Source organism: Urtica dioica, chromosome 2 (assembly GCF_054948205.1).
Source record: "Urtica dioica subsp. dioica isolate 48M chromosome 2, U.dioica_male_clone48M_v1_H2, whole genome shotgun sequence".
NCBI lineage: Eukaryota > Viridiplantae > Streptophyta > Magnoliopsida > Rosales > Urticaceae > Urtica > Urtica dioica.
In genome coordinates, this window is record NC_142757.1 from 47,109,898 (window position 1) to 47,123,425 (window position 13,528).

General features: G+C 33.2%; 2 protein-coding genes across 2 annotated transcripts; one reads left to right on the forward strand and one right to left on the reverse strand.

Annotated features, from left to right (window-relative positions):
* Window positions 1-4,686: 4,686 nt before the first annotated feature.
* Window positions 4,687-6,385, reverse strand: LOC149405079 (uncharacterized). The gene is made up of 2 exons (XM_089607763.1): window positions 6,376-6,385; window positions 4,687-5,060 (listed from the first exon to the last, which is right to left on the reverse strand). The coding sequence occupies exons 1-2, from the start codon at window positions 6,383-6,385 to the stop codon at window positions 4,687-4,689; spliced, it is 384 nt and encodes a 127-aa protein (XP_089463889.1).
* An 874-nt stretch (window positions 6,386-7,259) lies between these two features.
* SCAMP5 (SCAMP family protein) lies at window positions 7,260-11,266 on the forward strand. The gene is made up of 12 exons (XM_089606814.1): window positions 7,260-7,469; window positions 8,127-8,237; window positions 8,327-8,389; window positions 8,500-8,533; window positions 8,628-8,750; window positions 8,980-9,042; window positions 9,141-9,234; window positions 9,697-9,742; window positions 9,844-9,911; window positions 10,365-10,413; window positions 10,636-10,701; window positions 10,950-11,266. The coding sequence occupies exons 1-12, from the start codon at window positions 7,413-7,415 to the stop codon at window positions 10,980-10,982; spliced, it is 807 nt and encodes a 268-aa protein (XP_089462940.1). The 5' UTR covers window positions 7,260-7,412; the 3' UTR covers window positions 10,983-11,266.
* Window positions 11,267-13,528: the final 2,262 nt, after the last annotated feature.

The following is a 13,528-nucleotide window of genomic DNA, read 5'->3' on the forward strand; positions in this document are numbered from 1 at the left end:
ACACGATTTCCGTCACCGTCAACGAGTTCCGCTCGGTTCGCTTCCGCCAAGATTTCCGTCCAGTCAGAGTCACCATGCCTCGACGAGCTCGAACCTTGAACCCCCTCCGTGGGAAATAAGTCGTCAAGCAAACGAGTCACAAATTCTTCTCCCGGGTCGAAAGCCTCCACATTGGTCAAATTAATTTCGCACAACGGCACATAATCGAGAATCTCGGACCCACCATCGATGGGGTCGTTGAGCACCATCAATGAAGAGGGAGAAAAAAAAAAAATATATATATATATATATATATATCTACATATAAAAAAAAGGAAACAAAAATACGAGAGAAAGAGGAGTCAAGAATCTTCTCTCACCTGAAACCCGACGATTTTCTATGACAAAATGAGCTTCAATCCGGCAAGAACGGTGAAAGCGTGGGTTTTAGGGTTTTGTTCCAGTTTTAAAATGGAAGAAGATGTTTCAGAGGTTTTTCCCGAAAGTGGTTGTTCCTTCTTTCAAATAAAATATATATATATATATATATATATATAATATATATATATGATACATTATATTATATGATATCTGTATATATTATATATATATATATATATATATCTACATGTAAAAAAAAAAAAGGGAAAAACCGTGTGTCAAAGGAGAAAGAAAGCTGACATTATATAACAACTACTCCTATCTCTTTCTAGACTCATGGTGTGACTTACCACATTACGTGAAGTGTTGGTCTTTGTTTTCATTTGTTAATCCGTTTCTTTTTCCCTCTCAATATACACATGTTTTTCAAAGTTCAGAGACATTCATAAAACAAAATCCCAACACCATCAGACGAAATATATACGTATAAATATATGCCTTTTTTTTTCCTCTCACATATAAATGCTTATTTGGGAAGATCTGCAAATAAGTATGTATGTATACGTTCCTAGAAATACATCTATACACATATGTAATAAAAAAAAAAGGTCGACCAAAAAGAATTTCGGAATCGTCATCGGAGATCCACGAACCAGAGAAGAAGATTAGAGAATTTCTCACACGACAAGTCGCGCAAGAAACTGGGGGGTTAATCCTACGGACGGTCATAGGCCCTAGATCGAACCACGGACGGTTCTTAAGTGTAAATCCAAAAACGCGGTTAACACCAGTTTTGAAACCGGTTAACCGATTTCAAAATTGGATGACCAAATTTAAAGATGTTACAATTATACAAATCGGTTATCCGGTTTCAAAACTGGAAAAAAAAAACGGTTAAATAACCGATAACCAAATTTTTGGATTTTCAAAATCGATAACCGAACCGATTCTTAAATTCGGTTTTGGTTAACCGAACCGAATTTTCGGTTTGATGACGTGGCACCAAATTTCAGTTCCGAATCGGTTCGGTTATCGGTTTAACCAATTTTCGGTCAATTTTTGTACACCCCTATGGTTTAATATCCATAACTATGTTACATTAAAATATCCCTTGTTATTATGGCTTATAAACGTCTGCCCCATAATTTATTTAAAGACAATAATTTTTTTTAAAGTAATAAACGCTTCATAAAAACCTCCACGTCAGCACATTATGCCTACATGGACCCATGACGAAGAGGCAATCAATTTCTAAGGAGTGCTTGGATGATTGGATCAGTGGTTTTGAAATTCTGATTGCTTCTATTTATTTTCGGGAGTACAAGTTTATCACGTGAAATACTTATGGAATCCTGGACAGCTTTTGATTCTCCTTGCTACTTATGGCAATGGAGCTCGAGAAAAAAAAGTCCAAAATTTTGAAATTATAGTGGAGTTTTGTTCTTGTTAAAGTTTGGTGCATTAGCTCGCGATATGGATGACTTTTGTATTGATTGGGGATTCTTTGAATTTGTTATTAAGTTTTGAGTTGTTATATTGAAATCGCAAATTGTTAATTATCAGTAATAATAAGCGAGCTAAAGTTGATTTCTACCTCAAAACCGATTTTTTTTTCTTTCTTTTTTGCATTTTCTATGATATTAGCTGCTTAGATATTACACATATTAGGGTTTTCAATTTTTTTGGAGTTTCTTTTCTTATAGAATTTTTATTTTTAAGACTTTATGTTGAGTTTATTTAGATTACAATATTTGATTTCCGTTTCTAATGTTTTATATAGTGACTAGGTATTTAGCCCAAACTAGTCATCTTCTTTAAAATTTTAACTCAACTATCACTTAAATTATGTAACTAGCTCAATCCACTACCAAACAATATTATATTCCTATCTTACTCATCATCAAATTCACACCAAAATTTTCGCCTCCGACTCCGAATCCTTCAATCCTCCGATATTGCCTTCAAACTCTCCGTCGATTTCGAATACTTCATTCCTCCGATATTGCCTCCGACCTCCTTTTCTGCCACCAATTTTCTGATTTTCCCACTTCCGAAGCCGACGAAGACGTATTCGTTCTCAGACTTGGAAAAAATGATAAGTAAATATTATTTTCAATTTGATTAATCCATCGTTCTCAGACTTGGAAAAAATGATAAGTAAATATTATTTTCAATTCGATTAACCCGTAGAACACCATAATTGAAACCCTAGCCCGCATCTCCGATCAATTCTCTGTTAGATTAACTATAAAATATGGTAAATATTATTTCTAATTCGATTAATCCATAGAACACCATAATCGAAACTCTGAAACTTTAATGGTAAATAATATTTACAGTCCGGCCATTCGACAGTAAATATTATTTACCATTCAAAAAAGAAAAATACTTGTCTCCAATTTGGCGAACGATTCCATGATTCAAATCCGATGATGAATAACTGTAAAAAATTTGGAATTAACAAACAAATAAGAACGAAGTTTTATGAAGCCAAATAACCTAAACACCTACACTAGACAAACATAAACTAAAAAGAATTAAATGACTAACCTAGACAAACAGATAAAATAAGAACAATAAAAGAACATCTATGAAATCGACGATCCTAAACATCTATTCCAAATGAGTCGTCGAATATCCTGGTTGCAAATCGTGGGATAATTTTAATGGTAAATAATATTTACAGTCCGACCATTCGATAGTAAATATTATTTATCATTTGAAAAGGCAAAATACATGTCTCCGATTCGGCGGACGATTCCATGATTCAAATCCGATGATGAATAACTGGAAATAATTTTGAATTAACAAACAAATAAGAAAGAAGTTTTTGTTTGTTAGTTGTAAATATGTTTATCTTTATGTCTCAGGTAAAAAAAGAGACTATATTGTTTCTTATGTTGGTGTAATTTAATAGACAATCTATTGTCTTCTTTTTTGTGTTTGTTGATGTCAAGCATCGTAAGTGTTGTTTACGATTTAACTATATGTGTGATTTTTTCTATAAATTATTTTGTTGATGAATATCTTCTACCACTTCTCAATCTTTGCCTTTATATATTAAGGTCAACCTTGATGCAGGCCGATTCATCCGAGTGATAAATTTTTTTTTTATAAAGGGCTCATCAAAATAATATATTAACAAAAGTCAAATGCTTAGATAACAAAAATAGCATAGATAATTCAAAAAGTTCTACGGGAAAATTGATGAAAAAATAAACCACAAACAATCATAGATACAACAAAATAATTTGTGAGTTACTCGTTTATACATGTAACCCACTGGACTACGCATGTATAAAATAAATGTGTCAACCTTAGCGCGTAGAATATGTTTGTCATTATCATGATGTGACATATTACAATCTCGTCCATCAATTACATCAATATAGGATCAAAGTTGTTTTCGTTGTATCAATCACAACTAAACACGTCAATGGTCACATACATCAATATAATCAAATGACATAGATCAATCATGAATATGTGGTAGATAAAATTATATGCAAGGTGATCTATTCATATCAATTTTATCCGATCCTACTTTAAAGAGATAAAACTTTATCCTGAATATGCAAAATGAAATAAACTAATACCATAAATCTAATCAGAAACAATAAATATGTGTGTTTACAAACAACACAAGTAAACATAAAGCACACAACATAAATAAAACAAATAAACAAACTCCCACCGAATCTAGATATCTTGAAGCTGTACAACACTCATATGAGAAGTGTGTTCGTGAAAGACCTTCGGTGGTAGACCCTTTGTAAGAGGGTCCGCTATCATGGAGTTTGTTCCTAAATGCTCTATGTAAATCTGTCCACTTTGCACTCTTTTCTTAACAACTAAGAACTTGATGTCGATATGTTTCGACTTCGTCGAGCTCATGTTGTTATTGGAATACATTATGGCTGATTTATTGTCACAATATAACTTAAGCGGTCTTTCAATTCCTTCCACAATACGCAGCCCCGTGACAAAATTTTTCAGCCATAAACCATGGTTGGATGCCTTATACATACATCCACCACAAAAAAAGACCATAGCCTGATGTGGATCTCCTACTGATTTGGCATCCCACAAAGCCAAAGTCAGGGGATCCATTGATCTCCAAATTGTCTCACTTTCTCTATGTGAGCATGCGATCTTTTGTTCTTTTCAAGTACCTTATGATCTGTTTGGGTGTTTTTCAATGATCCATACTTATATTAATTATCTGCATAAAGCTAACAATATACGCAATATCTCAATACGCATAAACTTGAGCATACATAAGACTCTCGACAAACGAAGCATGACTCCCGTATGTTTTCATTGCCCTTAAAAATTCATTGAAATAAGCTTCTTTAAAAGAGTGCTCGTTTCAGCCTTATCGCTCTTTTCAAAGCGCTTTTCGATTTCGGCAAGAAAATCTTTGGCATTGGTGATCTGTTCAGACACCGCACCCCTAAATGCTTCAGGTATGCCGCGCTTGATGATTATAAGACTCATTCGGTTAGAACGGTCCCACTTCTCATAGATCCGCCTATCATTGGCGGAACTAGCATCCATAAGAGAAGTCGGTTTATCCATTCTAAGCGATAAGTCAAGATCCATGCAGCCAGGAACAATCATCATGTTCTCCTTCCAATCCTTAAAGTTGTTACCATTAAGGACCGGAACCGAATTGAGATTAGCAGATACAGTAGCAACAACTGAAATAGAACAATACAATCACATAAACATATATACACAAAAATTTAACCTTAATAAGCAATAAAATTCAAATAATGGTAAATCCCATCCCAAGATACCTAATGCAACATCAATACCAAGTCTTTGGACAATAATATTAACTGCTAATGGTAATCTTGCTGTAATGATCAAACACTAACAATAAGGCTTGTAAAAAATTAATCTATCTTTGGATTGATTAATTATTCACAAGTAAAACTTTACAATTGTTACATGTTTATCATCACAAATATGTATATGTAATTTGGCCAATTACTAATCTTCCTTTGGGCCGACTAGTATCCGCATAAATTAACACATACACAACATCTAAAATTCTTCATAAATAATCTACACAAGAGAGGTCACTTTGGCGACATTTTTGTTTCGACTCTTTATTAGGAATAATAGACCAAGAATTATTTATAGTAACCATATATTTGAATTACCAAAATTTTAAATATGTGTATATAATATTCTGTAGCTTTTGAAACTGAATCTGAACATGAACGAATATAATGATACATACATATAAGAATCATGATGTACGTAAAGCCTAACAAAATAATAGAATTAAATCTATTGATATTGATTTAATCTGATATCTAAAAGCAGTGAATAAAGCTGTCATGTACGACAATTATACTAATATTCAACTTGAAAGGCTAAACCGTAATACTGTCACTTTAACAATCAATAGCCAATACCAAGAAAACAATGATAGCCATGTTCAGTAAAAGTGAATATTAATATCAAGCCAAAACAAAACAGGATGTACAGCATAAATGCAAAGAAAGGAAATCACCATATATGCATAATGCCAAACAAAAGAAACAAAGGAAAACAATATTTCCTTAAATATGCTATACACAAAAGTAATGGTTACGTATAACCAAAGACAAAAGTAAATATAACTTATAACAAAGAGGGGCTATTTAATTCAAAACCGAAGCAGTCAGCCGCAATAATCACATATGCGACAAAAAAAAAAATATGCATACAACATTATCGCAAAAGGCAAACAGCATAACCAATTTTGACCGATGATCAATGAGAATGAAGTAAAATCGCAATACAGTATGTTCGACATCGAAATACGACAACGACTAAAGATCCCAAAAAAATAAAACTTATATTATCTTTACCACATTGATCATTGCCGATGAAAACAAGCGGATTCTCAAAAATGAAATTAGGTTGCTCTGATACCAATTGTTATGATTTTTGAATCCCTAAAATTAATCCTAATTCAATTCAAGAGAAACCGAACCATAGATCTTAATAGCGGAAGCGTACCTGAATCCATGGATTGCAAACAACTATCGGAAGCGTACCTGAATCCATGGATTGCAAACACCAATAGTTGGATGGTCTTCTGATTGCAGTTTGCCTGAGTCTGGAGAATTCTTGTTGATGGGGATACAAGAAAATTATCTTACGTACTGCAATCAGGGACCTACCCTGTTATTAATAACTGTCAGACAGTTACTAATAACTATTGCTTATTTCTAATTTGACCCCTCATCAAATTAGATTAGCACTTATGGTAGCCACATAATAACTTCATGACAAATATGTCCTTAAGTCACAAACTTTATTCTAAATTAGACCACATCAATTTTGACTTAATTAATAATGACCCAACACATTTATTTAATGACATTAGTAGTCCCAAAATTATTCTAACAAAAAATATATATATATATTTTCTCCGGTCGAGAATTCTCTATTAATCAAGATCCAAGATCATTCGAATTTTCGTATACTATAAAAAGGAGAAAATTGTTGGGAGAGAGAGTGCCACTGAGATTTTTGGGAGGGAAGGCCGATATGAGTGGTAAAATATTACAAAAATTTGAAATCTATTCGAAATATCCATTAACCAAAGGGGTTTTACAATTTTCTAGCTTTTGTCTATTTGAGACGAGTAATAAAATAACAGACAATAGTACATAGTACAATAGACCAAGATAAGTAAACCTAAAATCCAAAGCAAGAGAGACGAGTGCAAACAATAAACTCTTAATATAATCATCATCGGACGGCCCAAACCATCCCACCATCACATTCTCGTGATTGCACAACAGCCGAAAAAGCGCGAATAATGGCAAAAAGCGTAATTAATTTGAAGTTCCGGGGTAGAACAGAATTCATAATCGAATTGTTCCACACCAAAAAAAAAAAAAAAAAAAAAAAAACACTTTTCATTTCGAAATCCCGCGTAGCGTGCCAGCAAAAAAAAGCCTCACTCTCAGTCTCACTGTAACTCTCTCCACTTTCTCTCACTAGAATTTGGGGATCGAGAGAGCTGAGGAATCGGATTTGAAACCGCCATGAACCGACACAATGATCCAAACCCTTTCGAGGAAGAGGAGGTCAATCCTTTCTCGGTAATAACCTTTATTTTAACCTATATTTTCTCGCTTGAATTTATTTATTTATTTTTATTTTTAACGAAAATCCTTGGTCTTTTAAATCGTCTTCTTCAGATCTGATTCACGTATCTAGGGTTTTATTTATTTATTCATTAATTTTATGAATTTCGGATCTGAGTTGAATTATCAGTTTAAGTTTATATTCGTTTTCAGCGATTATGTTTTAGAATTCATTTTAAAAAAAGAAAAAGATAAAGACAAAATATGTTTTGAGGATTATCAGGAACTCTATATATACTATAGAATTTAATTATCAACAACGCAATAAAATAAGATATCGAGAATTTGCCTACCCAGATTCGACCACTTGTCCGAAAAACCTTTTTCTTAAAGGTTTTTTTATTGGTGAATCTGAAGGTTTTGTTTTTGGTACGCAATATGATCAATTGGGATGGATTTTGAATTTGTGTCGCACCATTTTGAAGAGTTTCAAATTCAAAATGATAATGTAAACAGTATACCAAACATAAGTATATATTTCATACACATTTGAGAAGTAGATAAAAAAAAATAAAAAATAAAGATAAAAAAAATGTTATATTTCTTTTCCTATTTCAACTTCGAGTACTGATTGTGTTGAAAGTTTACGTCGTACATTGCAAATTTCTGCAGAATAGTCGAGCTCCTGGAACGAAAACCCGAGTCCCTCCAGCATCGTCTGGTTCGGCTGGTTATGGGCAAAACCATGATGCGACCGTTGATATACCATTGGACACAATGAATGTACGGACTCATATCACTTCATTACATGTAACTTCGACGCCTCTTATAGAACGCTCTGTTGCTCATTGTTTTGTTTCTCATGTTTGTAGGATTCCAGTCACAAAGCAAAGGAACTTGCAACTTGGGAAGCGGATCTCAAAAGGAGAGAAAAGGTTAGTAGTGTATGTCTCAGCAATTATGAATACATCCACGTGGCGCGAAAAATGCCAAAAAGTTGAACTGCTTTTCAATCTTTTGATGATTGATTTTCTTTCGTCTGCAGGATATAAAACGCAGGGAGGAGACTATTGCCAAGAGTTAGCATTTCGAGCCTAAAAAATTAACTTGATCTATGAAAGGCTATTCGACGATTTGTGTCAAATATAACTAGTTATGTTTGAATTTTTTCAGCTGGTGTCACCGTTGATGATAGAAATTGGCCTCCGTTCTTCCCAATTATTCATCATGATATAGCCGGTGAAATACCAGCCCATGCTCAGAAATTGCAGTATTTGGCTTTTGCTAGTTGGCTAGGTATGATCGATTTAATTAATGCAATACACTTGATATTTATATATAATCTCTGCTGTATAATTGTTGATCATTTAATATAGATGTGGATTTACCTCTAGCAACGGAAATTTTACCCTTTAGGTTCCCTTTAATAATACCTTCGTCTAACCAGCGTTCTGAGAATAATGAATTAGTTTTCCCTGAAGTTTTGAACTCGTGTATTTGATAATCTAATTCGTAATATCTGCAGGTATTCTTGTTTGCCTTGTTTTCAACGTGATTGCAGTGACTGTGTGTTGGATAAGGGACGGAGGTAAGCATAACTACGACTATACAATGAAATAAGACATATTTCTTTAGTTACTAGCTTATAATGCAATTACATATTTGGACACAATTCGTGATTTGCAGGCGTGAAGATATTTTTCCTTGCAATAATCTATGCTCTACTTGGTTGCCCTCTATCGTACGTGCTATGGTACAGGCCGCTGTATCGTGCAATGAGGCAAGTTTTAATGTGCAGGCATTAATTTCTATTACGAATGACAACTGAGCAATTCAAAACCCATTAAAATCTAGAGAGTACATGATCAGTATACTCTTAGAAGAAAATCTTGTGATTAGATAGATAGTCTTTTGCTTGCTGAAAAATAAGACGGTATATTTTATAATTGGTTATCTAGAAAAGATGGAATACTCATTTTAAGCTACAAACTAATTTCTAATCTTTAATCGGCCAGAGTAGACCTCAAATTTTATTGCGGTCTCCACAAGGGTTCTTACTGTTGTAAGTACTCAGTAGTTACTTGCAAGGCATATATGATCACTACTTCTTATATAAAAGAATTGTATAAAGAAAATATTCCCAACCTCCATTTTGTATAGTGCTAAATGCCCTATGTAATTGTTGTATTATTATTGTTGTTTGACGAGTTATACGAAACTGTCCTTGTCTTTGAACTTGCAGGACCGATAGTGCATTGAAATTTAGCTGGTTTTTTATTTTCTACATGGTAGGTGCTCTTGTTTCTGCGAGTGATGGTGCAACATCTTGAATATTTAGCTGATTTAATAATCGAGTTCTTTCATCTATTAATTGGTTGAGGTAATGCAGATCCACATTGCCTTTTGTATCTTTGCTGCAATTGCTCCTCCGATAGTCTTCCATGGACAATCATTAACGTAAGTACATGCTAGTCTCAATCTGTTTACAAATAAGAAGCAGCGTTATCATCAAGTTTTTATAAAAGATGTAAATAGTTCATTCTTGCATTGAGTTTTCTTGATTTATTATATGCCCCTTAACTATTTGTTTGACATCACAAGTTATCTTCACTTAATTTCACTTTGCAAAACCGGTTTCCCATCATGTTATGTATAAAAATATATATTTTTCTATGGGCCTCTTGCAAATATAACCTCTCAACAATTTTTTTATGTAGTCATTTAAATTTGTTGAATGGGGTGTGATGTGGATATTCGCGTTCCATTATTATGATTTACTTAAAAGACTTCAATGGAAGTTTTTGGAAAATTAAAAAGGATATTTTTATGGGATCTGAATGATTGTTTGATATGTAAGAATGTCCTCTTGATTTTTAGTCACTGATATTCAGTTTTTTTAAACAAATGCAGTGGAATCCTTCCGGCAATTGATGTCTTCTCTAGCCATGTCTTGGTGGGGGTAAGTTTATCTCCATTTCTTAAGAGTTGTCTTCGAGTTTCATCTATTCCTGCTAAATCATTGGTTGTATATACTATGACCTTTGCCACGATGAAACTAGTACACAATCATTCTTTGGTCAATGTTAACCGGTTTTATTGCTTTCTAATCTTGTGATATGAATGGTTGAAGAATATTGAAATTTGTGATTTAGCTAAAAGCAAATCTGGGTTTTTTCTGCAGATTTTCTACTTGATTGGGTTTGGTTTGTTTTGCTTAGAATCCCTTCTAAGCTTGTGGGTGCTTCAGGTAAGAGTTCATTTCATATGTAACCCATTTCATTTAATTCTAGTAGATTGTTGTCATTGTTGAAAAATGAATCTATATATATATATGTGTGTGTGTGTGATTTTGAAAAAAAAAATGTGAATTTTCTCAAGTAATAATGTTAGCTTTTTTTTTTTTAATAAATAAAATAGTAAGCGGGTTTCAATATGTTTTGTTCTGTAGACTATCTTTTTTAATTTTCTTCATTTTATTTGGTTTTGCTTGTGCAGAAAGTGTACTTGTACTTCAGGGGAAACAAGTGAGGAGGGAGAGAGAGAGGTCTCGGGTCATGACTTATTATCATGTTTATGTAGAGAGAGGGAGAGAGAGTCTCAAGCTCGTTGAAATATAGAGGTAAATTTGCAGTAGTAAATTCTTTTTTGTCTTGAGTTCTGTTGTGTCTATTTTATGATTGTTACGAGTTTATGCCAAGTTTAGTGTGCTAAATATGGTAAAAAGCGATCTTGTTTGGTGTTCAAGACTGGGGATCTGTGGATGTTTATGAAATTTGATTCTTTGATATGTTTTATTTTTTATTTTTTGTCAAGCAAGCTAGTCGCCTAACAAGCTTATTCAGATTCAGTTATTAACCCTATTTCTTTATCTAATTGTGATTGTCGAAACCGCAAAAAAATTAAGATTAAAGAATTAGCTCACTCTTCTATATATTTATTCATTATTTTTTTAAAAACCTATACTGTATTTATTATAAAAAAAAATTAAAGAACTATTATTAAGTCTCGTATTGGTTTGAAAATATGATATTTGTTGACCTGAGATGTCACTCGGCGAGCAGTCGCGAACCTGCGAATGAAAACATGGGACTTGAACAGGGAAATAAGAATTGAAATATAAGTGGGGAAATGACAAAAATAATACTTTTTAAGTGTAACATTTCAAAAATAACTGTTTATCAAATGGTAAATAGTTACTTTCCTTTTAAAGTAAATTGTAAACTGGGTATCAAAAGCAATTTCTACAATAAATAAATGTTTGACGAGATGTGTGGTGATCGATAGGAATCGAAATGAGTATTAAGACTATATTAGATTATGCTTCATATTCCAATAGTAGTAGAGAGAAGAAGGAAAGGTTATGCATATAAGAATTTGGATCCATTTTTTAAGTTACAATAGGCTATATTTATATTGCGATTTGTGAATTGTTGAGCTCCAACTCTTGGAGAACACGTCTTCAAGTAACGATTCTCTGCTTGTTAGCTCGTGACACACGTCTAGCTCGATCCGAGTCTGTAGCAATGTTTGAATTTGGTTCAATGATCGGACGAGTCTTCCCCACAACCAGTTCTCTCTCGTTTTCTCTCTCGATTTGAAGTCGGCCAAATTCAGTTCGGCTGGCGGAAGTTTAAGGTGCCTTTATTGACGAAGTCGTATGAAGGGTTGTGTTAATTTGAAGAATTTTCACTAAAAAAAATTTGGTGAGAATTTTGTAAAATTAAGCTGCCTCGTAAGTGTTTTAGTAAAGTTTGAGAAACAATTACAAATAACTGTTTTTATTTTTTAATAGAACAAATAATTCTTTTGCGTGGCTTTGCAATTGTGTACTCGTTAAAATAACACGGTTATACTAGATGACGAAAACGATCAAATTCTCCGCATTGGTGACGTCATATGTGAAGGGACAATGCTTGTATTATGGGGTTGCTCGATATGGAGCTGAGTACAAATATCATTTGTTCATATTTGAAAATTTATTATTATTATTATTATTATTATTATTATTTTGACATAATTTGTAGTTGCATGAAAAGTTGGAGTGGGCACTTATTTATTATCAATGAACACAATCTTGACGATTCACACATAAGCATGTACGATTCACACAATGGATAATATCAAGATAGGTTGGAAAAATGTCGTTTAAACTATATTAATAAATCATTGGGCTTTTAAATTTTAATTAAAAAAATGTCAAAGTTTAAAGTTTAAGGTCATGAGCGCTTTTCTCACTTTCGTCATGATCTTTGTGATCTATAATGTAGTACAAAGTGTCATGCATCTCTCCATCGCCGCTTTCATCTCGATCAACGATCGACTCTTTAATAACCAATGAAACTTGTTCCTCGTCGCGATGAACCCCAGTTTGTAATTCCTCGTAAATCTCTTTAAGCATAGATGTATATCGACAACTTCAATTTTATGATACATTTGCGTTGCTGCTTGCATGGACACTTAACCTTTCCTTTCTTATTTACTTGACTATTGGCAAAGCGTATGAACTCAACCATGTTAGCCTTAATCGGCAAGCTGATTTTGTCATCCTCAGATATCCAATCTCTATTTGGATTTGACATACTGCAAAAAATTCTACCGAAATTTACAGAGTTTTCTCCAATAATATCAATAGCCCAAATACTTGCAATATGATTGTGGAAATTGAGTGAATCGAGCTTGATTTTATTATCAAAGTATTTGAGTAAAGAGTCAAGAATGAGATGGGTTTTTCCTCCTTACAAACGTGTACTATGACACTTATTTACATAGATGTGGATTTCCAAGTCAACTTTCATCTCGGATAATCTCGTAATGTCTCTATTCATTGCAATAGTTGTCGTGTGATTCAAATCCAAACTCCGCTCTTTGAGTCAAGGTGGGCCTGGCCCAATTGACTTTCTTCTCTAGTCAAAACGTCTTCTTCACGTATGTATTGGGCCTAATTATTTGTATTAATGTCTATTTTGTTGATCATTGAATGAAGATGAAGTCGTATACCAATATGTTTTATGCGAAATCAAGTGGTATGTGAAGTTAATAATATGATTTTGAGGTATTTTTATTAAAGTTTTATC